This window comes from Nothobranchius furzeri, chromosome 16 (genome assembly GCF_043380555.1).
Source record: "Nothobranchius furzeri strain GRZ-AD chromosome 16, NfurGRZ-RIMD1, whole genome shotgun sequence".
In the NCBI taxonomy this organism is placed as follows: domain Eukaryota; kingdom Metazoa; phylum Chordata; class Actinopteri; order Cyprinodontiformes; family Nothobranchiidae; genus Nothobranchius; species Nothobranchius furzeri.
Window position 1 is genome coordinate 38,339,692 of NC_091756.1, and position 24,149 is coordinate 38,363,840.

General features: G+C 42.2%; 2 protein-coding genes across 5 annotated transcripts in view; one reads left to right on the forward strand and one right to left on the reverse strand.

The window, feature by feature from the left end:
* Positions 1-235: 235 nt before the first annotated feature.
* Positions 236-14,747, reverse strand: casp7 (caspase 7, apoptosis-related cysteine peptidase). 3 transcript variants are annotated; one of them, XM_015963123.3, is made up of 7 exons: positions 14,595-14,747; positions 14,222-14,322; positions 8,721-8,872; positions 8,498-8,626; positions 7,447-7,622; positions 2,694-2,832; positions 236-2,598 (listed from the first exon to the last, which is right to left on the reverse strand). In XM_015963123.3, exons 2-7 carry the CDS (start codon positions 14,320-14,322, stop codon positions 2,372-2,374), a joined length of 924 nt encoding a protein of 307 aa, XP_015818609.1. In that variant the 5' UTR covers positions 14,595-14,747; the 3' UTR covers positions 236-2,371. The 3 variants fall into 3 exon arrangements, with proteins under 3 accessions (XP_015818609.1, XP_054605183.1, XP_054605184.1); XM_054749208.2 differs by lacking the exons at positions 14,222-14,322; positions 14,595-14,747 and adding an exon at positions 9,687-14,211; XM_054749209.2 differs by lacking the exons at positions 14,222-14,322; positions 14,595-14,747 and adding an exon at positions 9,243-9,598.
* A 1,657-nt stretch (positions 14,748-16,404) lies between these two features.
* Positions 16,405-24,149, forward strand: part of nrap (nebulin-related anchoring protein) — a 23,074-nt gene continuing 15,329 nt past the window's right edge. Inside the window, exons 1-10 of one of the 2 annotated variants that reach the window (XM_015963121.3) lie at positions 16,405-16,686; positions 17,064-17,158; positions 17,317-17,404; positions 18,893-18,997; positions 21,329-21,436; positions 21,574-21,681; positions 21,766-21,870; positions 21,959-22,066; positions 22,157-22,264; positions 22,374-22,481. In XM_015963121.3, the coding sequence (XP_015818607.1) occupies positions 16,621-16,686; positions 17,064-17,158; positions 17,317-17,404; positions 18,893-18,997; positions 21,329-21,436; positions 21,574-21,681; positions 21,766-21,870; positions 21,959-22,066; positions 22,157-22,264; positions 22,374-22,481 (999 nt within the window). In that variant the 5' untranslated portion in view covers positions 16,405-16,620. The remainder of the gene's footprint in view (positions 16,687-17,063; positions 17,159-17,316; positions 17,405-18,892; positions 18,998-21,328; positions 21,437-21,573; positions 21,682-21,765; positions 21,871-21,958; positions 22,067-22,156; positions 22,265-22,373; positions 22,482-24,149) is intronic. The other variant, XM_015963122.3, reaches the window with a different exon arrangement.

Consider the following 24,149-nt stretch of genomic DNA (forward strand, 5'->3'; position numbering starts at 1 on the left):
TTGGCATCTGTCCACAGGAAACAGATTCAGTGCATTTCTTAACTTAAGAAAATTAAATATTTTGGATATCTTGATGGCATTGTTCTGTTCAGCACTTTGGGTTGCATGAGCAACAGTAAAGGTGCTAAATAAATAAAGTTGACCTTGACGTTGCACCCAGGTATAAGTGTATGAAAATGTATTTTTAATATTGTTTATTTACGTGTTCAAACTAAAACAAAAAAAAACACTACCATTCACATTAAATGCATCATGTTTAATACAAGAAGTTGTTTACAAAAGCATTTGTCTGTTTTAAAGTCTAACAACAAATTGCCCCAAATTTTACAAATCAGGTCAGATTACACTTTCTACAAAGTTCATTCATTCACTTTTCTTTAGGTTTTCAAATATATTCCTGAGGACAACAGTTTTTAACACGAGAACCCATCTGAAAGTTTCTGCTTCCATAAAAACAAAAATCTCCTTTTTTTCCTTCTTTAATTTCATTCCAAATCAAGTGGAGCAAACATTTTTAGTGCAGCTCCGGCATCAGTTCACTGATCAGAGATTCACGAGTCCAGAAGGTTCAAGACATGTGGAGACTCCGGTCAAGAACAGGGACTGCCAGAACTGATCACACACATGGCACTTGTCAGGTAAATGTTCAAAAAATAAACATGGCTGATGAATAACAGAAAGCATTAAAACAGAAAAGCATTATAATATTGGCAGGCTCCCCTCTCTTCAAGTGAATGAAGTCATGTGACTAAAAAATAACAGCAGGAAGAGTGGGAGTGCACACCGTGGACATGTGGAGTGTGTTCAGACTTGTTACTGTCAGTAATAGCTGCCTCTGTGGTTGACAGACTGAGACAATAACAGGTTTTCTGCTAAAACAAACTTTCTATCATTTGCAGTAAAAAAAAATTGTCTTGTATGTGGAATAAAACATCTTTTCTTTAGATTGTCTCATAAAACTCCATTATAAAATAAATTATTCAAATATTCTATAATTCATTCAAAAACTTGCAAAAGTGCACCAAGTGCTAAAAAGAATGGGACTTTTTTCCTCCAGCAGTTTTGTCTTGTAAAGCAAACTACATTTGTAAAGTTATAAATACCAAGACACTGTTAGTCTCTATTTAACTACAGTAGAGTGTGAGTGAAGACGGTGAACAACAATAATATACAGTCAAATGATGCAGCATTTGTGCTTTACGCTCCAGCTCAGCTTTATACTCTGTTTCCATAAGTCACGCCACCATTTGGACATTCTTCAAGTGTCCTAAATTTAGACACTGTACTAATAAAGGAATGTCAAGTAGACTAAATTACATATTTCAAGCCATTTTGTCGGACCCTGGTTCAAAAATACGTGCATAATTTCACCAAATGTAATTGTTTTGGGTTTGATCCAGCAACGGAGACTTTAAATCAGTCAGAGATCATTGATTAGCGCCACCTTAGGTAACCAATCAAAGTTAAAGTCAAAAAGTTAGCCCCATAGTCATCGTCATACACTGGTGAAATTCATCTCATCATATGTAGAGACTAGCAGTTCCCACTCCTACTCTTTGAACTGGTGTTTATTTTAGGTTAGTTTATTTTTGGGTCTGCTCTTCGTTGCACTCGTCTGATATCTTTTGTCCAAAAAGAGAAACAGTGAATTGAATTTATTTTGGACAACAAATCAAACAAGTGAGATAAACTGCTTCTCAAGCAATTCCTTCTCATGTTGTGTTGTTTTCGGTGCCTATTGGTGAAGTGAGTGGTGACGGGGTTTGCTTAAACGAGAGCATCAGTTTGAAATAAAAGTGACACTGAATGTAATCTCTATCTGTTGCTGGTGTTCTGTCTGATGCGCAAAACTCACTGTGCTAAAAACTTCAGCTAAATGTGCATTATTTGGATTTAGAGAATGAGAGAGAGCTGATCTTGTTTAAAACATATGGTGTAAAATACTTAGATTCACCGACTAAAGATATGTTTTTGTTTAATTTGAGGAGAAGACAGTTGGAAGCAGTGAAGCCTGAACAAAACTATTGGTAATCGTTTTAATAGATAACGAGATATTTTGCAAGTGCTGGAAAGTAGAGAACAGATACACAGGTATGATTCTCCAAGTGTTATGGGTCTGGCTGATTAACGTATATATTTCACAAGTCCTGAGGACAGAGATGAAGCCTTTTTACCCTTAAGAAGAGGTTTAACGATTCGCATGTGAATGCAGCGAGCTGTGGTACTCTAGATCTGTTTTTCAGGCCCAGCTATAACATCGTGTGCTTTATGTATAAAGAGTGCTTCGGCCTAGATCATCCCTGAATGCTTTGAGTTAAGTGCCTGAAACAGTCAGTCTGGTCCAACAGTTTCATACAGTACAGGTAGGATGCTAGTTAAAATATAGCTCTTTTGTCAGCATAGAGACCACACAGGGAATCTGCTTCTTCTCAGTGAAGCGTGGGTCTTCAGACCAGGACTCAAAGCTGGTGGCCACCATGTAGTTAACCCGAGTTAGGATCTGCATCAGCTCCAGCTTCTTGCCAAACTCGTTGAGGACAGAGCAGAGCGCCTGGACAAACCAGGAACCACGCCCAGGGTTCCTCCAGGAGTAATACCCTGGAAAAACATCAGTGTTATCAGCAAAACTGGACTTTTTAATTTGCAACAGAACACTCAACATTAATTTGGTTAGCAAAGAAAACATGGTTTACCTGGCACGGTGGAATACGCATACAGGAAGTCCGCCTCTACAGGGATCTTATGACTTGGATTAGCATCGGTCTCCAGCGTGTCATTTGGTGGACCTGAATCGGTCTGAATTCCATTATCGAATTCAGAACCCCGACAAGCCTGGTGGAGTAAACGAAATGACATTTCATTGAGATCCTGAGTATCTGTCTCAACGCTGACCTGGTGAAGCAATCAAAAGCTGAATTCAGCAACTTTGACAGTAACTGTTAGCTGTCACTGGGGGCATTACTAAAAAGGGGTTTGAATAGGTTTTCAACCTGTAAAGTGAACGCCATCTTACAAGGTGCAAAATGTAAGAATGAAATAAGAATGACATCATGTGGTCAATTTTGTTTACTGCAGGCCCTTTTTCTACGAAAAATGTCACAATCTCACTGCTGTTCCGTGAGTTTCATGTTGCCTATTATGGATCAGCACCAGAAGATTCTAGATGACAAGACTAGCGATATACAGTAAGTTGATAAGTAGAAAAATACATTTTCCTATGATCTGCTGTTATCACTCTTTTGGTGTTTTATGGTAGGGAGCAGTTACTACACTTATTACGGTAACATGTTTTCGCCATGACTGACTCATTAAACTGTGCTTATTCTTTTTACTATTTTATAGTGTTTTTTAAAAATAATTTTATATTGGTTTTATTTTTTATCGTTGTTTTCCTCCGCTTATCCGGGTCCGGGTCGCGAGGGCAGCATCCCAACTGGGGAGCTCCAGACTGTCCTCTCCCCGGCCACCTCCACCAGCTCCTCCGGCAGGACCCCAAGGTGTTCCCGGGCCAGATTGGAGATGTAACCTCTCCAACGTGTCTTGGGTCGACCCAGGGGCCTCCTGCCGGCAGGATATGCCCGAAACACCTCCTCAGGGAGGCATCCAGGAAGCATCCTGACCAGATGCCCAAACCACCTCAACTGACTCCTTTCGATCCGGAGGAGCAGCGGTTCTACTTCAAGTCCCTCCTGAATGTCTGAGCTCCTCACCCTATCTCTAAGGCTGAGCCCGGCCACCTTACGGAGGAAACTCATTTCGGCCGCTTGTATCCGCGATCTTGTTCTTTCGGTCATTACCCAAAGCTCATGACCATAGGTGAGAATTGGGTAGTAAATCGAGAGCCTGGCTTTCTGGCTCAGCTCCCTCTTCGCCACGACAGATCGGCTCAGCGTACGCATCACTGCAGAGGCTGAACCAATCCGCTTGTCAATGTCCCGATCCCTCCTACCCTCACTCGTGAACAAGACCCCGAGATACTTAAACTCCTCCACTTGAGGTAGGACCTCTCTCCCGCCCCGGAGTTGGCAAGCCACCCTTTTCCGGTTGAGAACCATGGTCTCAGATTTGGAGGTGCTGATCCTCATCCCAGCCGCTTCACACTCGGCCGCGAACCTACCCAGCAAGAGCTGAAGGTCAGAGCTGGATGAAGCTAGGAGGACCACATCATCCGCAAAAAGCAGACATGAGATTCTCCTGCCACCAAACTCGACACACTCCACACCACGGCTGCGCCTAGAAATTCTGTCCATAAAGGTAATGAACAGAACCTGTGACAAAGGGCAGCCCTGGCAGAGTCCAACCCTCACCGGGAACAGGTCCGACTTACTACCGGCTATGCGGCTAAACTCACGCTCCTCTGGTAAAGGGACTGAATGGCCCTTAATAGAAAGCCACCCACCCCATACTCCTGGAGAGTCCCCCAGAGGGTGCCCCTGGGGACATGGTCATAAGCCTTCTCCAAATCCACAAAACACATGTGGACTGGTTGGGCAAACTCCCATGCCCCCTCCATCACCCTTGCAAGGGTATAGAGCTGGTCCACAGTTCCACGGCCAGGACGAAAACCACATTGCTCCTCCTCAATCTGAGATTCAACTATTGATCAGGCCCTCCTCTCCAGTACCTTGGAGTAGACCTTTCCAGGGAGGCTGAGTGTGATCCCCCTATAGTTGGAACACACCCTCAGGTCACCCTTCTTAAAGATGGGGACCGCCACCCCGGTCTGCCACTCCACAGGAACTGCCCCCGATGACCACGCAATGTTGCAGAGATGTGTCAACCACAACAGCCCTACAACATCCATAGCCTTGAGATACCCAGGACGAATCTCATCCGCCCCCGGTGCTCCACCGCTGTGTAGTTGTTTGACTACCTCAGCAACTTCAACTTCTGCCCCTGAGATTGGACAGTCCATACCCAGGTCTCCAGGCTCTGGTTCCTCCTCAGAATGCGCGTAGGTGGGATTGAGGAGCTCCTCAAAGTATTTCTTCCACCGTCCGACTATAGCCCCAGTTGACGTCAGCAGCTCCCCATCCCCACTGTAAACAGTGTGAGCGAGTTGCTGCCTCCCTCTCCTGAGGCGCCAGACAGTTTGCCCGAACCTCTTTGGAGCCGATCGACAGTCTTTCTCCATGGCCTCACCAAACTCCTCCCACGCCAGAGATTTAGCCTCTGCAACTGCCACTGCTGCACCCCGCTTGGCTATCCAATACCTGTCTGCTGCCTCCGGAGACCCACAGACCAGCCATGTCCTGTAGGCCTCCTTCTTCAGCCTGACGGCTCCCCGAACCTCTGGTGTCCACCAGCGGGTATGGGGGTTGCCACCACGACTGTCACCGGCCACCTTGCGACCACAGCTAGCTACAGCCGCCTCAACAATCGCAGAGTGGAACAAGGCCCACTCTGTGTCAATGTCCCCCACTGCTCTCGGGACGTGGTCAAAGCTCTGCCGGAGGTGGGAGTTGAAGACCGTCTTGACAGCTTCTTCTGCCAGGCGTTCCCAGCAGACCCTCACTATGCGTTTGGGTCTGCCAGGTCTACGCGGCATCTTCCCCTGCCATCTGATCCAACTCACCACCAGGTGGTGATCAGTTGACAGCTCCGCTCCTCTCTTCACTCGGGTGTCCAAAACATACGGCCGCAGGTCAGATGATACAACTACAAAGTCTATCATCGACCTGCGACCTAGGCTGCCCAGGTACCAAGTGTACCGATGGGCATCCTTATGTTCGAACATGGTGTTCGTTATGACCAAACTGCGGCTTGCACAGAAGTCCAATAATGAAACACCACTCGAGTTCAGATCAGGCAGGCCGTTCCTCCCAATCACACCCCTCCAGGTCATGCTGTCATTGCCCACGTGAGCATTGAAGTCCCCCAGCAGGACAATGGAGTCCCCTGATGGAGCACTATCTGGCACTTGTCCCAGGGACTCCAAAATGGGTGGGTACTCTGAACTGATATTTAGCCCACAAGCACAAACAACAGTCAGGACCCGTTCCCCGACCCGAAGGCGCAGGGAAGCTACCCTCTCATCCCCAGGATGAACCCCAACACACAGGCAGAGAGTCTTAGGGCTAACAAAAAGCCAACCCCAGCCCTCCGCCTCTCACCCGGAGTAACTCCAGCGAAGTAGAGTGTCCAACCCCTCTCAAGGACTTGGGTTCCAGAGCCAATGCTATGTGTCGAGGTGAGTCCGACTATATCTAGCCGGTACAGCTCAACCTCTGCCACAAGCTCCTGCTCCTTCCCCGCCAGCGAGGTGACGTTCCATGTCCCAAAAACCAGTTTCCTTATCCGGGGATCGGACCGCCAAGGCTCCCGCCTCGGTCTGCCACCCGATCCACATTGCACCGGACCCTTCATGTTCCTCCTGCAGGTGGTGGGTCCACAGTTGGATGAGCCCATGTTTCCAGTTCGGGCTGGGCCCGGCCGGGCCCCATGGGCGAAAGCCCGGCCACCAGGTGCTCGCTCACGGGCCTCAACCCCAGGCCTGGCTCCAGGGTGGGACCCCGGTAACACTCCAGGCCGGGTACTCCAACTCCTTGATAGTTCATCCATGAAAGAGCCTCTGAACCGTTCTTTGTCTCACCCTTCACCTGAGACCAATTTGTCATGGGAGACCCTACCAGGGGCACAAAGTGCCCCAGACAACATAGCTCCTAGGATCATTAGCGCACTCAAACTCCTCCACCACGATAAGGTGACGGTTCAACGAGGAGCTTGAGTACTCCTCCTTGTTTTTATTTTTTATTACTTTTAAATTTGTCCTGCATTGTTTTAAACAGGCTCTGATTATTTACCTTTTTACAGTGGTTTTTAATTGTTTTATTGTCTTATTTTTAATTTCTTTCCATATTTAATGTTAAGCCCTTTGGTCACCCTCTGGGTTGTGTAAAACGCTATATAAATAAACATTCATTCATTCACACATTTCACTGTAATATTGATTTGTTGGTAATTGAAAAAGTAGCATGAGATACTTTTAGAGGTGACTATTTGCTTCTAAATCACTGTTAGTATTGTTAGCTCAACGTTAGCCTCTAGCCTTCTTCACTTGATATTAAGAGTTAAAAAAGATGCTGTGGCTTCTCAGGGCTACGCTCCTGTTCACTGGCTTCGGTTCTTTAAACAACTCTGGAGCCTTTTGCGTGACACAATAGAATTACAAAAACTGGTGCTGCAGCAATAGCTCGGTGTAGACTCACCAAGCTCACAAATTCGCTGATTTTCATCCGTAACTACGTCCCTCTTTATTTTAATTGAAAGGAGAAAAACTAACAACCCCCCAGCCAGCTGAGAAGTTAATCTGTTTCTATGTAGCCTTCCTTCCAACATGAGACATTAGACTGTTTAGTGATTATTTCACTGGAGAATTCTTACATATTGAACCTTTAACTTTTTGGCCACATAATTATTTTAAATCAAGACTTTTAAGGTTGATACCTGGATGAAGAAGAGTTTGGGCTTCCCAACTAAGCTTTTGCACATGTCTCCTCTGAACAGCGAGGTCATGGCCTTGATGGGCATGGCGCCATCTGTGCCATAGATCATGCCCTCCTCACCATGGCTCAGCAGTATGCAGGCAAAACACGAACTGTCGCTGTGGTCTTCCTCTGAAGCTGAAAGACACATACAACTTAACTCTCAGCTTATCTCAGACACATCCAACCTCTCTAAAAGGACCCAATCACTAAACTCATTCTACTCAATCATCAAACATAATCTCGTTTTGTTATTCAAGTCAATAATATGCTCATCAAAAGCATAACATATTAAGAAACGTCAATAGAGTACATTTTTTCTGCCAATATTTATTTCAAAGTTTTAATTTGTTGTGCTCTAGTGAAATATTTAGGGAGCTTTTCCAATAAAAAAAACAAAGTTAAAGGATCATCATATATGACTGTTATATGATTGGACTTTTAAGACTGTTAAAACAAAACGATCATATTTGGTTGGTGAACTCATATTTGGTTGGTGAATGTTTAAAAAGAATATTTTCTCTAAGCTACACCAGGTCTGGTTGAACTGTGATAAGCCCTTCTTAGAAGACACGCCATGCTGGCAAACTACCGTAATACACCCGCCACGGTCTCCTCATCTGCAAGCTCATCTGTTCAGGCTGGCTTTTGCATGACCTTCTGTTGATTCTTCATCACTACCTTCTTTTCATTCTGCTGTTTCTACCAATTCTGTCTTTCTCATGATCCCATTTTACCTTTTCTTGTTTATTTTTGTCTTCCTTCAGATTTTTTAATATAAAATTTTCCATTGTCTCAATTTTATATATGATATCATATGAATTATCTTAAAAAAATCTATTTTTTGTTCTAAAACGCCTTAATTTTAATCTTGAGAGGGACTATATAAAAATTGTTTCTTCTTTTCCCTTCATCCTTCATTTACACTTGTCTTTTCTAAAAACAGCCTCATACTGAGAAAAAAAGACAAAAAATGTTGGAAAATATTAAAAGCAGTACAGAAAAGAGCTTACCTTTTTTGAGAAGACACTCCATCTTCTCACATGTCTGATCATTAAAGATAGAAACTTCAAAGCCCAGGTTCTTGAAGCACTTGAACAGCTCGCCTGCATCTCGGTCAGTGCCGTTACGAACGTTCATCCCTGTTGATACAGTCTCCTTAGAATTTCTTCATGTACTTATGTTAAGCCATATTAAAGTAAACTAACTAAATGTGTGAGAAAAATTTTTTTCTACCTGTATTTTCATCAAAGTTTTTGTTGTTGATGATGATGCACTTCCCCACACGCCGGTGGCTCATCGTATACTTGAATGTTGGTGAAATGATTCTGTAATGGCTTCCAGAAGATCTATCCTGCTCCTGCATCTGGCCATCCTTTTGCCCTTTACTAACAAGATATGAGAAAAGATAAAAATAAAACACATAAACCCTATTAATGGTCTGAAATAAATAAAAACTACAATCACCGTGAGCATGATAGAAACATCAACAAGCCTTAAATATCAGTTCTAATTTAAACACATAATTTGAGATTTTCTGATTCCAAGTAAGAAATAAGTTTAAATTAGGTCTAAGAATGTAAGATTTCCATAAAGTTCATTCTTAGCTAAAATATGAAAAACATACAAGTAAAAAGTTGTCTAGAAAATATCCTTGACTCATTGTACATTTCAAAATAATAGCTTCTTCCAAAGACAGCTAACACACCAATCTGGAAACAATCTGAATCAGTGAGTTAGAAAACAAAGCATACATACGTTTTCAAATCAGGCATTAATGGCAAGGCCAAATTTGGTAGTACTAATCAACTGTCGGCCATTTCTTCTGAAGATTCAAAATAAAAGTCCTCACAACATCAAAGTGGGCGTAGGAAGAGAGAATCCTCCACTAACAGTGGTTCTCACAGACAAGTTGTACTTTAATTTTTTACAAGACCCATCCAGATGACTGAACCAGCAGTGACCCAGTGGCAGCGCAGAAGATCCAGGCTTGTTCCAGAAGAGCCAAGTCATCAGGTTACTCAAGCACAGAAACAATACAGCACGTCCACCAACAGGCAGTCCAGCCATTTTCCTACTAACCATGTGATCCAGAACAGCTGAAGCGCTGTTTGAGCCCCCCCCCCCCCCCCCCCCCCCGCCAAAGTGTACCAACGTACGACACCTAACAATGACATGGGGATTGGCTGCTGCGTCTCTTACCTCGGTTCGTCATTAAACGCTACGCCACTCTGCATCTGAAATATCTGGGTCTTCTCTTGTTTCCTTTCTCTTCACAAAATCTCCAAGTACGGTGGCTTAATGTTCTTCTGGATGTGTGCTAGGACAGTAACATGCTCTCTGTACAGGATGGAGACCTGAGTGGGCCCGTGGCTGCTGAGGACAGTGGCAGTGCAATGCGAGCCTCCTGAGTCAGCAGCCTCAGCACCAAACCAGTGCTTTCTAAAGGCCTATTGACACGCGGCTGCTGTACCTCGCTACCTGCTGAGGTCACGCAGGGCAACAAGTTTCTCAGCTGCTGACAGGCAAAGAATCCAGCTTTACAGATATACAGTACAGAGTAAGGGCTGGAGCATTTCACCTGCTAAACTAGACAGACAGCTAGATAGGGACAGAACAACTGCTGCTCTTACAAAGAATGAAGCATAACTGCTAAAGACAAACGTACAGTGATGTGTAGAGTATTAGCCCTCTTTCTTCTTTTTGATTTATCATGCTTCACTGTTTTGAGATCAACATACGAACGTTAACATAAAACACAGATAACCCGAATAAATAAAAAAGGTGGGTTAAGATAGTGTTTCCCCCTTTATCAATTCAATTCAATTCAATTCAATTCAAAGATACTTTATTAATCCCAGAGGGAAATTAGAGTTTCAGTACACACAATTCTGAGATCAGACATACATACATACATAGACACATGACAAGAATTGGTGACTGTGGTCATTCCCAACCCGAGTCGCACTACCTCAATAGAGATCAGAGGGTTTATATGAGGATAAAGTCAGGGGGAGGGGAAAAAAGGCACTTCAGAGTTACTTTCCACAGGGAGGGCAGCTTTGTTATGCAAAAAACACCTCAGAAATGCAACAGACTTCAGACATCACACAACATAAGTGTCCACTAGGTGGGGCGGTAGGATTGGGGACTCTCCACACATCGGTGCATGCAGTAGGGCTGTCGCGGTTGAGGAAATCCCCCTGCGGTGATTCAGGGTGGCTTAATATTGCGGTGTGCGATATTATTGCAGCACTTTTTTTATTGCAGTACTATCTAAACATAATGTTTACACATTTAAAAAAGGTTAAAAATTGCCGTGCCTTCTTTTATAACACTTAACTGAATGCAGATCAAAGGGCAGTAACAACACAGATCGCAGTAACGTTTGTTTCTCCGACAGTCGGAGTCCGACTGAACTTAAAAACAACAAAATTCAGGAGAAGGTTCAACTTTTAAATGCAAATTTGGCCGCAGCATCTAACAAATAAGAAACAAGTCCCCATTTTGTTTAGTTGTTTAAAATCAAGCATAAAAAATTACATGTACCGGGCGCGGGGCACTATCATTTCACTTTCACTTTCACACACATGAATGACGGTCCTTTATAGCTCGGTCACGTCCTTGTTACCCACAAGGAAAACCAGCATGTTAACCATATACAGTTTGAGAGAGGATCTGAGAGGGGTGGCAACATTTCCAGCAACACTGAAAACCCTCTCGGATGGTGCGCTCGTTGCACTAACGCACACGTACCTACGTGCGACTCTGGCGAGCAAAGGGAATCTCTCCCGGTTGTTGCTCCACCATGTCAGGGGGTTTTCTTTAGGGTCGATGCATTCCTCCTGCAGGTAGCGAGTGAGCTCCAGCTCGGCTCAAACTCTCTTCAGGACGGTTGCAGAAGCAGTGCTTGTCCGGGACTTCAGCAGGTCTCCGAGCGTTTATTTATTTATTTTTTGCCACTGGTGGCAGCTCTGTCTTGGCCAAGGACTCTGGCTGCGCAGCAGCTGACATACTGAAAACCAAAGTGCTCCCACAGGAGCGAAGTAACGTTTCGTTTTGATACCAGTGCAGCCATCCTTCTCAACATGCATCATTGAGTTGAATCAAGTTCAGTAATCGCGGTGGCCCATGATACAGCGCGGTGGGTTTCTTCATATTGCGATATTTCATTTTTGCGGTTACCGTGACAGCCCTAGCATGCAGCCACGATAAGCAGCGCTCGTCACCTCCGATTGGACAGGGGAGGGAGGTAATTGGATTAGAGAGCACAGTGACTCCTGGAAACGATTCCACGACCTTCACCGGTCTCAGTCCCGCGCAGGCTGGGATAGGGAGACAGAGTTGCCATGGCGACGGCAGCATTCCACATTTATTCTGAGGGGGAGTAATCACTTCAGCCTCACAGGATCAAGGGCACCAGATTCAGATAAGAACTTGTTTTGGGGCCAGACAGAGATAATTTCCTCTCTGTCTTAAAGTTCTGTTGGTCTTCAACCCCTCTAGATCCAATAATGGCATGAATTAATCTATTCCCAATCCGTGCTGTCCTGTCTACTCTCTCTTTGATCGAATCCACCTTCTGTGCCAGAGCCTGAATCTCAGCCAAGGTTCCAAGCTTACGACTCATCTCGACAGTTATATGAGTCTGTGTGTTCTCAGTGCGGTGTAATCCATTCCTGAGCTCCGGGATTGAGTCAATATTCCTCGAAAGCTCGTTAATTTTCCGGTAAGACAGGTAACCGCTCAGGCCAAACAGCAAGAAACCTGACACCAATACCACGAATATCCAGACGTCTTCAGAATCCTCTACAGGCAGTTGAGAGAGGCAGATCAGGTTCCACTGTTTCCAGGAGTCCATGATATACCCAGCTGGCTCTGTCCAGGAAGGGGCATCCAGGAGCCCCTTCTCCCGTTCTCATACTTGAAAAAATTTTGTCAATCGCATTGAGAGACCAACTGACCAGGTCTATTTTTAATAATTTCCAGTTTCCAGAAAAAAATGCAGAAACTTCGTACACCCAAAGACAGACAAAGAGCCTTGGGATAAGATAGGGAGGAGAGGAGGAAAAAAGCGTCTGTACTCTCCAAGAGCCAGAAGAAAGAAGGTGGGTTAAGATAGCGTTTCCCCCCTTTGTAAAGGATGACATCCTTTAAAAACTACATTTACCCATGTCATCTTTGTCTAATACTGAAAATCTCTTTGCTGATCGAAAACATCCCCACCCACCCCCATATAAATAAACAATCAAAACAGGAGAAATCTTTAAGGAGGCACAAACATAGCTGAAAGTTGTTCAGATCACATCTGTGACCACACATTCTTGGATCACGTGAGCTAAAAAGAGAAAGATCACACAACCAATCATGCGATATACGAGCGTAACTACGTCAGTAGCTCCAAAATAGACAGATGTATTTTGGGCTAAATCCAAAATATAACAATTAAGTGATTTAAAATAGTTTTTGTTTAAACCTTAGATTCTGCTTTTATTTTGCGGTTCTAAAATAAAACAGTTAATAACAATCTTGGCTATTTGAGGTCAAAATCAAAAAGGAGAAAGTGCAGAAAAGTGCACTTGTTTCTGTTTTTCCTTCAGATGTAATGGATATCAGTTCCTCTGGATCACAGTGACACCTTGTGAGTAAAACTGGAACAAATAAAAATCATCACACAAAGAAAATACTGACCCAATTACTTTGCCTCACACTAATCAGACTATTCAAAACTGAGTTGATACGTTGAACCAGGAAACCTGAATTTACTTTATATAGGTTGCGATCGGTTTAAGAACCTATCATGTCCACCACTTCCTGTAAAAATTTATTAAAAGATTGTATTTTATGTAGGGATGCACAAAATATTGGCATAAATATCGGCAGATGTTAGTCATTTTTTTACATATCGATATCGGCCCAATACATAAAACTGGGTCGATGGGATGATGTAATCATCTGAGAAGCATAAATGTGTGTGGTGTGTGTACATACTAATGTAAATTTAGCTTTAACAATTTTCCTTCTATACAAAATCTGATGATTTTAGATGCATTTACATCAGTATATCGGTATCTGTAAATATCGTTTATCGGCCATAACAGTGATGTTAATATCGGTATCGGCCCCAAAATGTGTTATCGGTGCATCACTAATTTTATGTATTTATTTTTGTTTATTACAAGAACCAATTTACAAGAACATTGTAATGTTAAAAAGATTTGGCAGTTGTGAAAAATGTTGCTAAAGAAGAAAATGTCCAGAAACAGAAATGTATAAACAAGATATTTATTCAAAATTTGGTGTGACCAAATAGCTAAGAACTAATTTTGTTTTATTAATATTTTTGACAACATTCTCGTTTTGGGGACTATTTTACCTGCTTGGTACTTTTAACTGTACTATCTATTGCATTTCTATTGTTTGAGCAACCAAAAGCCAATTAAATCCATAAAATTATGTACAAAACAACAACAAAAAGGACAAACAACCTAACTAAAGATTTAGAGGCATCAAAGAGATGTTTAAGGTTAGAAACAGGTGAATCACGTCTAACAGGTTATCTAGTAACAACAAGTCACAGAGGAACTAAACAGCTGGTAAAAGTTCAGAATAAAATAAATCCTTCTTGTGGCAAAATGCTCAGAATGAAAGCAAAAGCAACACACTGTAGAATAAACCTAATTACACCGGGATTATGTCAGTTTGTCTCACTTATTCTAATAAAGGAAGTTACCCACCCACACAGCAGAAATCTCCCTCTCCGGTCAGGTTTAGCGTCAGGTTCATCTCCAGATTGTTCTTCTCCAAGTTCAGTAGGCTCCTCGGGTTCTCCAGCCATCTGCGATCACGGCAACGCTCATTTCTATATCATCATTGCTAGTCGAACATTTATTATTCTTACAATAAAGAAACATGGGAATGTCCACTCTTTACAACCAATTTCTAAATTAAAACAAAAAATATGTGCGTGAAAATGTTATATTGAGTTGTTTTTTCGTTTAATTACCGGTGTGAACCCTTCAGCTGGTTGACTTTACTCATTAGCTGTAAAAAAATTGTTAGCTTAAACCTGAAGCGTTTATAACTTTGTAAAACTTCATATTAACTTACTCCGGGTCGCTCGTCTGCTGAGGATGTCAGCTTGTTTTAACCACAAATAAGTCTATTTCCTTCTTCCAAGTTATGAGCACTTACTGTTCCTTGAACTTGAAAATAAAATACTTCGTGCGTAACTACGTCACCGTCTTTGCGTAATTTTGCACTGCCGGATGTGGCAGGTATCATGGGTATCCTAACGAGATACGTGTAATTTAAAGCGTATTACACGTTTGTGAATCTTTAACAGGAAAAACTTGTACCGGAAGTTAAAAAGTAAAACAGAGGAGTTCCAGACAGCTGTAATGAATCAGCTACAGGGGCGTTTAAGGGTTTTCTATTTGAGGGGGCAGGTTGGGACTGTTGATTATCTTGGGGTGACTCACCAAACAAAATAGCCATGAATGAAATTCAAGCATTTCAGTTATGTTGATTTGATGGAAGTTATTTTTGTTATGACCATCGATATATATATATATAAATACGGTTACGACTGAGAGACATATTACATAAGCATAATAACACTAATAATAATAATAATAATTTATTATTATTATTATTATTATTATTATTATTATTATTATTAGATAATAACAATAATAATAATAATAATAATGATAATAATAATAATAGATACCTACGAGTATCTGTGCGATACTCGTAGGTATCTGGCTGTGGCTCCTTTCCTTGCGGCTTCATCGAGGTTGCCATTTGCTTGTGGGATACCAAGGTACGTGTTGCTGTCCTCAGTGTCTGCCATTGTTCGTTCTAGGAGTGAGACCCCTTCTGTATAGATTACCTTCCCTTTCTTTGTCACCATCTAACCACACTTCTCAAGTCCGAATGACATTCTGATATCAGTGCTGTAGATCCTGGTGGTGTGGATCAGTGAACCAATGTCTCGCTCATTCTTGGCGTACAGCTTTATGTCATCCAGTGGAGGTAGCTGACTGGTTCAATTCTTAAGTTGGCATCCATATAGCCAGTTTTATTGATTATTTGGTTGAAGAGGATCAGACCTATGCAGAACTGCAGTGGGGATAGAGCGTCTCCTGGGCATATGCCACATAGGGAGTCTAAGTCTCCTCCCATTCCGGTCGGCTTGTGGGTCCCCGGGAGAACGAAAAAATTAATGCAAGTCAATGGGTCTAAAAACGTTATTTTCTTATCTGTTTTGCCTTACACCATGGATGTGTGTGTGTGTGTGTGTGTGTGTGTGTGTGTGTGTGTGTGTGTGTGTGTGTGTGTGTGTGTGTGTGTGTGTGTGTGTGTGTGTGTGTGTGTGTGTGTGTGTGTGTGTGTGTGTGTGTTGGATTGAGATCTGGTGACTGTGGAGGCCATTTGAGTGCAGTGAACTCATGGTCATGTTCAAGAAACCAGTCTGAGATGAATCAAGCTTAATAACATGTGCATTATCCTGCTGGAAGTGACCATCAGAAGATGGGTACACTGTGAATATAAAGGGATGGATGGATGATCCAAGTACTGCTGTCAGCAAGTGTCAACTTAACTTTTTATTTTATTTTTATTGAGTTATAATATATTGCATGTATTATGTAATTACGCAGTAAAACAATTTCTTTATTTTGAGACATAGTAGTCAGTTCTATATTAGTAAAGACAATTACTTCATGAAGCTTAATAGAAACTATAATACAGTGAAATAACCACTATGACATAATGACATGACAGGTAGCCAGACGTTAACATCCAATCTGAGATTATTACACACTCACACACATACACACACACACAGTGACATATGAACTCTGTGTATGTCCCTCCTCACAGACAGACAGCTGGACACAACCAGTCCTGATGAAGGGTGGACTGATGGGGGCTGATGCATCATGGGACAAGGTTTCAAGTAAGAGACAGTTTCAGGGTTTCACAGTCTCAGAGCTAAAGTTAACCACAAGCAAAGGCACACTAATCCGACTGCGAGGGACACAGTCTGTTCCACTTTGAGTTCAACTTTCTAGCATCCTTGACCAACTATTCCACCTGACTCTTTTATCTGGGAGAAGGATAATCATTTAGGATGCAGTCGTGTGCCAGGTGTGGGTTTGTGGTCTACCCAGCAGAGAAGATCAATTGTATCGACCAGGTAATTGAAATTTCAGGCTTTTACATTTTTAAATAAACTTTTTCTTATGATTATTCTGTTAGAAAGTTGAATTGAGGCTAAGTTGCTCACATCTGAGTTATTTGAAGTGTCTAAAAGCAACATGTGGTTCGGTAGACCAACAGGTGAGGGATCAGGAATGTTGCATGTGCCTTAAACTAAATAAGAAAGCTGTTTGGAGTTTCCCCATAAATTCAGATTAAGGGAGCCGTTTTACTCAACAAACATAACTTATTGTGTTGAAGTTCTGCTGCTCATCATCCAAATACATTGGAAAATTAAAGTTTAGTCCACTTTTTCTTTCATCTGATAACAGTTTTACACACAAGTAATCAAATAATTTGTGTCCTTTTTGTCAGAACTGGCATAAAGCTTGTTTTCACTGTGATGTCTGCAAGATGGTCCTCACTCCTAACAACTTCATCAGCCACAAGAAGAGGCCCTACTGCTCTGTGTGAGTGCATTATTCCACTAAAAACACATGATTTAAAAATGATGCATCCAAAACGGATCCGAAAACCTTTCTTGGTGAAAATGAAAGCTTTGTAACTTGTTGTAGCATATTAAGTTTTGATTTCGCTCTCATGACACATGTTTATCTCATGCCCACAGGCACAATCCAAGGAACAACACATTCACGAGTGTTTACGAGACCCCCATCAACATCAATGCAAAGAAGCAGAGCAAGGCAAGCAGCGAGGTGAGCTCAGATCAGTCAGAAAACCAAAGGAGCGACACACAAAGCCTTTATCTGATTCTGTTGTCACTGGGTCACATGAGCCACTGACATGGGGCAAATATTTATCATGGTTTGTTCTTTTATTCCATTTATTTATTAAAAGATATTAATGTGAACTACCCAGGCTTTTATTTATAACAACAGGTCAGAAAATTATATTACTCCAAAAGTCCAAAATGTTGTGATTTAAGAATAACTCAATTCCTGGAGGATTCTAGGTGCTACAAATTCCCAAAATGCATTCAGGAAATCTTAGCAAATGTCGCTTGTTTAACAATAAAGGTGCCGTCTGGCTGCACCGAGCCCGTGGTGATGGCAACAGTTTGGAATGAACAGTCTCGGGTTATTTCTGGACTTCTGACAGAGGCTAGACCACCCTCCCTCTGCTTTCCTACTTTGTGCTTCAGGTGGCTAAAATTACATGTCAGGAAGAAAAAAATAATCTGCCTCTCGTCCTTTCCTTTCCTCTGCTGCTGCGCCACCTGTTTCTGTCGATCGGAGTCTGGTCTACAAGTTTGTGCTGATATTAGTGGCAGGAGGGCTGATTAGCTGTAAACCATTAGAGGAACTGTAGGCCTTCACAAGCTAACATTAAAAAACTCACAGCTGAATTAAATCATCTTTAATGATCCAAAAACCTGTGAAAATTATTAAAACATGGATCTTTTTCCAACTCAGTTGAGACTGAATGTGTTTAAGAATTAAGCTTGTGGTTTTGAAATAGATTTTTATTGTTGGCCCTTGTAACTCTCATCCTCTGCAATATTAGCAGTTCTAATATTAGTTTAGGACATATTTACTGCTAAAGGATGATCAGGAGAAGCGCTCCATTCTGGATCTATCCTGCCAGATCTGGTTTCATCTTTATTAGAGTATGGCAGTTATTATTAACAGCACGTTGACATTATCTTTTATCACATGTAAGCTCAAGTTCTCTAACCAACACACCAGAACGAAGGCGCTGGTCGGAAACCATGTTTGTCTGTGATGCTGCTGTCGACTGAAAGCTTCCTCTGTGTGTGTGTGTGTGTGTGTGTGTGTGTGTGTGTGTGTGTGTGTGTGTGTGTGTGTGTGTGTGTGTGTGTGTGTGTGTGTGTGTGTGTGTGTGTGTGTGTGTGTGTGTGTGTGTGTGTGTGTGTGTGTGTGTGTGTGTGTGTGTGTGTGTGTGTGTGTGTGTGTGTGTGTGTGTGTGTGTGTGTGTGTGTGTGTGTGTGTGTGTGTGTGTGTGTGTGTGTGTGTGTGTGTGTGTGTGTGTGTGTGTGTGTGTGTGTGTGTGTGTGTGTGTGTGTGTGTGTGTGTGTGTGTGTGTGTGTGTGTGTGTGTGTGTGTGTGTGTGTGTGTGTGTGTGTGTGTGTGTGTGTGTGTGTGTGTGTGTGTGTGTGTGTGTGTGTGTGTGTGTGTGTGTGTGTGTGTGTGTGTGTGTGTGTGTGTGTGTGTGTGTGTGTGTAGCTGCAGTATCGTGAAGAAGGTGAGAGCTGTAAGTCCACCTTCCACTGTGGCATGAGATCCATGGAGTTGGAGAAGGCTCGCCTAACCAATCAGACGTTAAGCCAGGTGAGCTCCCCTAAGAGCAACTGGCCATTACAAAAGGAGTTTCTGTAATAAAACAAATGATTCTTCAGATAAACAAAGCCAGAAAAGAAATCCTTTTTGTGATGCAAATATTTGTGACTTTGTGCTTTTTTGTTATAAACTTGTAGCAAACCGTTTTGTAGGTCTTACTGTTCCTAAATTGTCATATCAGGTGTTTTTTCTTAAAGCTGCTATAGAGAATCTACAGAACAAGCTAGGTTTTGAACGCAAACACACTCGACCCTCCCCTCGGGTATCTTCCCTGAGATGCTTCTGCCAGTACCAAAAAACCTACATTGCCAGAAGAAACGAGATAGCACTTAACACCAGTTGTCGTTATTCTAGGTCCAAACGTATTTTGTTGTCCGTGACTTCAAATAGTGTTTTTCTTTTTGGGACTCTGGTAGATTTTTCTAAATTTGAAGTGGTAGCAGCCAACTGTTTCTCTGTCACGATGGGGAGCCAAGAGGAGGTTAGGACCCAAAGATGCAGAGAACCAGAAGACGCTTAGTGGAGCAATAAAGTAAACATTCTTTTTATTTAATAATTAGTCAAAAAAAGGCAGGGAGCCAAAACACAAAATTCAAAGTCCATAAATACCAAAACCTGGAATCCAAAACAAAGATCAAAGTCTAGAGGGGGAACCGAGACAAAGGTGACAAAGACAATGATTCAACAACAGATAGAGACGCAGACAGGGTTATATACACTGGGGCATGATAGGAGGTAGACAGGCTGCAGGTGTGTGGGGAGAGAAACCAAGTGAAAGTAATTAACTAATCAGGGAGGAAACTAACATGACCTAAGAGTAAAAAACCTAAAGACAAGATGAGCCAGCAAAATTAATATTCTAAGGGGAAGGGAAACTAAACTAAAAAAACCTGTGGGAAAACATACTAAAGAGACTAATAAAATGAGAAGCTGAACCTATAAAAAACTGCAGAGGGGTGACTGGGGGAGACTGAAGGAACACAGGACCTGGGAGAGATATCTGGAGGGCTGAAGACCAGGGGACACATGAGGAACACAAGGAGACACATGAGGGAGACGCAGACACAGACCATGACATTCTCCTTCTCTGATATTATGAGTGGAGAACCTCTCACACCAGTGGTGTTCTGTTGCTAAATACCTGAGTGTGTAATAAGTGGAGGACCCAGGGTAGTGCGGCGGATTAGCGAGACAGACAACCCGATGATACAATAGTAGCTTTCGGTCTCAAACATGTTATTGGTGGAGTTTTTCAGGCAAATGCAAGATAACTACTTTATTCATTTTTTTCCCATTTGTTTCTCCACAAAATAATTATAGCCATACAATGTTAGAACATTGATAAGAGGTCACTGGGCCCGCTTCTGGAGCCAGGCCTGGCGTTGGGCACACTGACTGTGAACTGCTCCCTAATGTTTGCAAATCTACTGTGAATCAGTGATCATGAAGGAATTTATCAAATCTTCAGAAAAGTTCAAACCTTTTATTCAGTCTGAGTGAGTTTGAACATTTTAATGTTCGCAGAGAGGAAAAAGCAATCAAACCTTTTAAAACATGTTTGAATAGTAAGGTGTTTAAAGGGATTCTTTGCAACTTTTTCACACTTTTAAATCATTATCTTCAGCTAGCATGTGCTAAAATGATCCTTTATAGGGTTAATGACATGTTACTCAAACCCCCACCACCCCCTGCGGCCAGAATACTGGTCTTGCAACTTCAGAGTTGCCGGTCCAGTCCCTACTGATGGGGGAGCTGTGTAGTGGAGTGGAGCTGACATGGTGGAGCTCAGTCTGCTTCCAGCATGTTTCCTGCATGTTTTAGATCATGATTTGTTCTCATCCGTTTTGTTTGATTTGGTGATTATTCACTCATGTAGACACAGAGGCTGAGGAGACATTTCATCTTAAATTAAGGTGCTAAACAGACAAACGCACAGCAAGGAGATAAGTTTCACTTTCGTTTAAAACAACAGTGAATTATTAACGGACACCAGGGGGTGCTAAAAGCAAGCAAAGCTGCCTAGTGTCCCTTTAACATAATACAATAATAATAATAACACAGTTTTTGTAAAGGTGAATTTTTTATTCAAGCATCTTCATAGTTTTATTGGTTTATAGATTTGCTCTCTTTATTTAAGCTATGTGCATAGTTATAGAGAGACTAAAATGTTGTTGACATGCCAGTCAAATGGTTAAATACATCAAACATCTATTAGCCAGGATTTGATTGATAATTTAAGGAATTTATTATGGTGAAGGAAATTATTATGGTGAATTTATTATGGCCTTGCATTGGCTGGGTTGATTTTTATGTTTTAAACAGGCCTTTCAGTCCCAATCAGCGTTCTCGCAGCAGCAGACCTGGTGTTCAGGGTCGTTGACCAACCAAGAGGTAGTGACAATGTCTCAGGAACAGAAGACCATCAGTGATGTGAGTACAGTGGTGCTCAAACATTTGGGATCACTTGAAATATTCTTTGTTTTCCAAAAGACAAACATTTCTGTGTTACTAACTCAGGTTCTGATACCTCCTGGTTCCTGATGACTACTTTTGTGCTGCTGTTGCAGATCAAATACTCAGAACACTACGATGAGTCAAAAGGAAAGGGCAGCTTTCCTGCCATGATAACACCTGGCTACCAAGCGGCAAAGAACGCCAATACTTTGGCCAGCACTGTAAGAGGATATCACTTCTTTTACGAAATTTTCTGTTGCAGACACTAAAACTGTTTCTATGAATGGTTTTCTAATTTTCCTCAGCTGGAATACAAAAAAGGCCACGAAGAGAGAGTTTCAAAATACACCACATTTGCTGATCCGCCTGAGGTGCTCCTGGCTAAAAAACAAGGACAAATAGTTAGCGATGTGAGCTTTTCCTCTCTTTTTTTTTTTTGATTAATTTGACAAACTCTGTCAAACTTCTCCCGTCAAACAAAGAATTTCTGTTTTCCAGTTTGCCTACACAGAGGAATACGAGCAGCAGAGAGGGAAAGGTAGTTTCCCAGCTCATCTCACTCCTGGCTACAAGGTTTCCAAGAGAGCGTCAGAGCAGGCCAGTGATGTGAGTGTCAAAGTTTTAAAAAGCACTTGTGTAAAAGAATGCATTAAAAGCACCTTTGTGAGATGCTGATAAAAGGTTGATTGTGTCCAGATTAAATATCGTCAGATGTACGAGCAAGAGATTAAAGGGAAAGCCAGTTCTGAGGCAGCAGCAGCTGAAATAGTTCATGCCAGAGAAAATGCTGAGAACTTCAGTCAGGTATGAACATAAACGTCTTGTTTTGCTAGTGTTGAAGCATTGTTATCCTGTGAGGATTGAGCTGAGTCTTCTTTAAAAGTAGCCTAAATGTGAGGTGCTGGGTTTACAGACTGCTTACACAGAAGAGTACGAGCAGCAAAGAGGTAAAGGAAGTTTCCCTGCTATGATCACTCCTGGTTATCATCTTGCAAAGAAAGCTCAGGAAATCGCCAGTGACGTGAGTAGAAACCAACAAGCCTTCCAGTATTTACCCCCGATACACGTCTGTTTGTTCTGTCACACTTAAACATTTCAGATCACCAAACTAGTATCAAAGACAACTTAAGTAAATCCAAAATGTAGTTTTTCAAATGATGATTTCCTTTGTTGAAAGAAAAAGGCGGCCTGTGCCACGTTCAAAGGGATGAGTATCTAAATTATTGGCTGTAACATCCTTGGTGGTGCCTCACATCGCCGTGGACATTTCGTCTCAGTCTTCTTTGAAGAATTGTTTTAAATCGGCCACTTTGGGGGGATTTTCAGCATGAAGGTCAAAGGTCAGACATTCTCCTTCAGGATATTCTAGTAAAGAACAGAATTCATGGTTCCATCAATTATGCATTATCCCAGACCATTACACTGCAGCACATGGACCGATCTTTGTTTGCTGTTTGGTCCCCAGAACCTTTGACCTCTGACCTATGGTGCCGTTTTTGCCTTGTTTCTTTCCTGTTGAATCATGACCTTTGACCTTTACCCTAACTAAATTACGGTCTTTAGATGTTTTCTGTTCTTGAATTTCTTTAGAGCAGGACATGATGTGGTGCATTCTGAGATCTTTTAGCCTACTTCATGTTGTCAGACAGACTAGTGACAGAGGTCCTTTTCCAATAAAACATTTTTACTTGTTATTTTTGAAAATTATCAGTCACTCTGTGTTTAACATGCAGACTGAACGTCTTCTACACCTATCTCCTGCATTAGATTCTGCTAGAAAATAAACGGTGAAACTCTAGGATTAGAACATCCTGACAGATCTACGTCACACTGTCACTTAACATTCATTGACTCACCCACCTTGACTTAGCCTGGCAAGCCAGACTAAATAATACATTTATTTAGTCCATTGACGGCTCTCGGTTGTGGGGCGGGTTCTACCGTTGTCTTTCAAATGATCTCCGCATTCCACTGGACAATGAATGTGACATACTCTTGTTTCACTCTGTTGCATCATCCCACCCACCAGGCATATAGAGTGCCCTGATTGGCCCACAAAGCGAATAAAGCTCTGTGATTTGCTCACTAAGCAGATGGAGCACTATGATTGGCCCACCATTATGGACCAATCACAGCTCTTTATGTGTTTGAAACCCCTCTAGAGAGTTGTGATTGGCTAGCCAGGGTCCTGGTAGGAGCTGCTGAGGTTCCAATGGAGCATGCCTAGACCAAACTTTGCAAAGCAAGAATTTGGTCTAGTTCACTAGGCTAACCTTGACTCACACTGGGAAAGCTGTTGTTGGTTTAGCGTCCAGGAAACAGCAAAGAACATCTCAGCTGGTAGAAGCTATCCGTTAGCATTAGCAACTTCACCACACAGCAGAACTCCTCCAGGCTTGTGCTATTTGTAGAGATAAAACATCAACGTTGCAAGTCAGAGGTAGAGTAGGGTTGCTGTTATCCAATTCGAGGCAAGATGTCCAAACATCAGGAAATAGGACTCCAAATCCTGTCGTCTGAAGCTCAGTTCTCCTCCAGCTGAATTCTACTTCCTGAAACAGGGACATCTAATTACACCAGAAGACAGTAGGACATTCTGCATGAGACATCTTTAGTTTAGCACATCTTGTGTAGGTGCTTCCTGAATTTCTACATCATGTACAGCTAAAAAAAGAAATTAGCATCACAC